At 45.9% G+C, this 3,597-nt stretch overlaps 1 protein-coding gene across 1 annotated transcript; it reads left to right on the top strand.

Moving 5' to 3' along the window:
• The first annotated feature begins 573 nt into the window (after window positions 1-573).
• On the top strand, window positions 574-3,261 carry LOC143399245 (protocadherin beta-4-like). The gene is given in 2 exon segments (XM_077109388.1): window positions 574-2,999; window positions 3,002-3,261. Coding segments are annotated over 2 exon segments (2,382 nt in total). The 5' UTR covers window positions 574-664; the 3' UTR covers window positions 3,049-3,261.
• Window positions 3,262-3,597: the final 336 nt, after the last annotated feature.

Below are 3,597 nucleotides of genomic sequence, written 5' to 3'. Positions count from 1 at the left end.
CTTTGTAAAATAGTTCCATTTTAGACCACGTGATACACAGGATTCTAAACTTTTGCATTACCATAAAATCTGTAATTCCTAAAAATAAACATATATAACTACAATGAACTAAATTGAAATAAGTTTTAAATTTAATTTCAGGTGAGTTTTATAAGATCTTATCTCCCTTGGTTAAATTATGCAGAAGAGAAATGAAGTTCCACTGATGAGGGTGCATGAGGAGATTGAGATATCTTCTTGCTTACACCATTATTCTAGTTCATGCACTAGAATAATAAATAGCAAAATTTAAGCAATAACAACGTTTATTTTAAAATCTATAGACTTTTAAAATGATTTTCATTTGGAAATATCCCAGATGAGCTTTGGTTTCAAAATATTGTGTTAATTCATAACTTAAGACGCAGGGTGGCGCTGCAGGCTAAGATTGTGAATGTAGGTCCCTTAAAACCTCCCATACACTTTTGTTTCAAGACCTTATAAAAGACATGCGAGAAGCTGTGCAAATAATACGGAGTTGCCAACGGATTGGGGCAGCAATATACAATTTAAGCTCAAAATCAACTTTGTGAGGGTTCCTCCAAACCGGAAAACAAGTGTTCCACATCTCCAGTCTTCTTTGGGGTTTCCTGAAGTACTTGGATATAAGCAACCTGACTACAACATGGGGAAACTACAGAGAGTTCAACCGAGCAGGCAAGTGATAGCCTTTATTTTTATGATGTTTTTCTCTCAGATTCGCCCAGAGTCTCTTCGTTATTCTGTAGAGGAGGAAACAGAGAGTGGCTCCTTTGTAGCCCATTTGACAAAGGACCTGGGCCTGGGAACTAGGGAACTGGCAGCCAGGTCTGTTCGGGTTATGTCTGATGATTATAAGCAGCGTTTGCTGTTGGATCCTCAGACTGGCGATTTGCTTCTGAAGGAGAAAATAGACCGGGAGGAACTGTGTGGCCCTATTGAACGGTGTGTACTGCATTTCCAGGTGTTTCTTGAAATGCCAGTGCAATTTTTTCAGGGAGAATTATGGATCCAGGACATAAATGACCACTCTCCAGTATTCACTGATAGGGAAATGCTCTTGAAAATACCAGAAAACAGCCAGCCAGGGACTCTATTTCCATTGAAAGTAGCCCAGGATTTGGATGTGGGTAGCAATGGGCTTCAAAAATACACCATCAGTCCCAATTCTCATTTTCACATCTTTACACGAAATCACAGTGAGGGCAAGAAATACCCAGACCTGGTACAAGACAAAGCCCTGGATAGAGAGGAGCAGCCTGAATTCAGCTTAACCCTCATGGCTTTGGACGGTGGCTCTCCACCTAGGTCTGGCACAGTCACAGTTCGAATCCTGATCATGGACGTCAATGACAATGCTCCCGAGTTTGTGCATACCCCATATGAGGTGCAGGTCCTGGAGAACAGCCCCTTAGATTCCCCAATCCTCAGCGTCTTAGCTAGGGATGCAGATGCTGGAAACTTTGGGAGTGTCTCCTATGGCTTGTTCCAACCATCTGATGAGATTAAACAAACTTTCTCAATAAACGAAGTCACAGGGGAAATCCGACTGAGGAAGAAATTGGATTTTGAAAAAACTAAATCTTATCATGTGGAAATTGAAGCTATAGATGGAGGAGGCCTTTCTGGAAAAGGCACTGTGTTCATAGAGGTGGTGGACGTGAATGACAATGCCCCAGAACTTACCATATCGTCACTCACCAGCTCCATCCCAGAAAATGCTCCTGAGACTATAGTCTCTATATTCCGTGTTGGAGATAGAGATTCTGGAAACAATGGAAAGATGACTTGCTCTATTCCAGATAATGTGCCCTTCATTCTAAAACCAACTTTCAAGAACTTTTACACCCTGGTGACAGAGAGCCCGCTGGACAGAGAGAGCAGAGCTGAATACAACATCACCATCACAGTCACGGACATGGGGACACCCAGGCTAAAAACCGAGCACAGCATAACCATCCTCGTCTCTGACGTCAACGACAACGCCCCTGCCTTCTCCCAAATGTCATACACGCTGTTGGTGCGCGAGAACAACAGCCCCGCCCTGCACATAGGCAGTGTCAGCGCCACAGACAGAGACTCAGGCACCAATGCCCAGATCACCTACTCGCTGCTGCCAACCCAGGACCTACACCTGCCCCTCGCCTCGCTGGTCTCCATCAACGCAGACAATGGGCAGCTGTTCGCGCTGAGGGCGCTGGACTTCGAGGCCCTGCAATCATTCGAGTTCCACGTGGGTGCCACAGACCAAGGCTCGCCTGCGCTCAGCAGTCAGGCGCTGGTGCGCGTGGTGGTGCTGGACGACAATGACAACTCGCCCTTCGTGCTGTACCCAATGCAGAACGCCTCTGCGCCCTGCACAGAGCTGGTGCCCAGGGCGGCAGAACAGGGCTACCTGGTCACCAAGGTGGTGGCGGTGGACGGAGACTCGGGCCAGAACGCCTGGCTGTCATATCAGCTGCTCAAGGCCACGGAGCCAGGGCTGTTTGGCGTGTGGGCGCACAATGGCGAGGTGCGCACCGCCAGGCTGCTGAGCGAGCGCGACGCGGCCAGGCACAGGCTGGTGGTGCTGGTCAAGGACAATGGCGAGCCTCCGCTGTCTGCCAGCGTCACGCTGCACGTGCTGCTGGTGGATGGCTTCTCCCAGCCCTACCTGCCGCTCCAGGAAGTGGCGCCTGAGCGCACGCAGGGGAACTCGCTCACTGTCTACTTGGTCATCGCCTTGGCGTCGGTGTCATCTCTCTTCCTCTTCTCTGTGCTGGTGTTCGTGACAGTGAGGCTGTGCAGGAGGCGCAGGGCGGGGGCGCCTGGTGTTTGTTCGGTACCTGAGGGCTACTTTCCTGGCCACTTGGTGGATGTCAGTGGAACTGGAACAATGTCTCAGAGCTACCAGTATGAGGGGTGTCTGGCTGGAGACTCTGGGTCTGGTGAGTTCAATTTCCTGAAACCAATATTCCCCAATCTCTTGCTTCAGGACAGTGGAAATTAAAGAAAGCCCGCACCTGCACTTATAGCTTTGTATTCACTTAATTGTTTTATTTTGTTCAGTTAATCTCCCATTAATTTGAGCAAACAACCGATTGCAAGGTCTTTTTATTAAGAAATTGTGTTTCTTGAACATTGATAGCACTATCCCAACCATATCCCCCTGATAGTGCTTAATTTGTTCTTTGTTATTGGTAGTTAATGTAATTAGCATTTAAATTACAGTATGTATTGAATGTGTTTTCTCCCGCATTTGACTTTATCTTGGTGAATAATATTTCTCTAAGTAGAAATTACTCAATAGTACTCAAATTTAGCAACATTTAAAATTAGTTAATATTAAAGCTTTTATGAAGTCTTGAATTGCTATTACTTGTGGTGCCTGTCTTTACCATATAAGTTCATCTTTTCAACTCCAGAGTGTTTGAAATTCTATTTTATTTCATTGGTGTTGGGGATGGATCCCAGAATTTCTTGCATGCTAAGCAAGTATGCATTCCACTGAACTTCAAATCCGCATAAATTTCTTTGTTGGCTTTTCTGGTTGAGTATACCACTGATGTTAGCTTTCTGAATACATGTAAGCTTAATATT

This window comes from Callospermophilus lateralis, chromosome 5, assembly GCF_048772815.1.
Source record: "Callospermophilus lateralis isolate mCalLat2 chromosome 5, mCalLat2.hap1, whole genome shotgun sequence".
NCBI lineage: Eukaryota > Metazoa > Chordata > Mammalia > Rodentia > Sciuridae > Callospermophilus > Callospermophilus lateralis.
The sequence above is the reverse complement of the archived record's forward strand: the minus strand, read 5'-3'. Positions and strand labels throughout refer to the sequence as shown.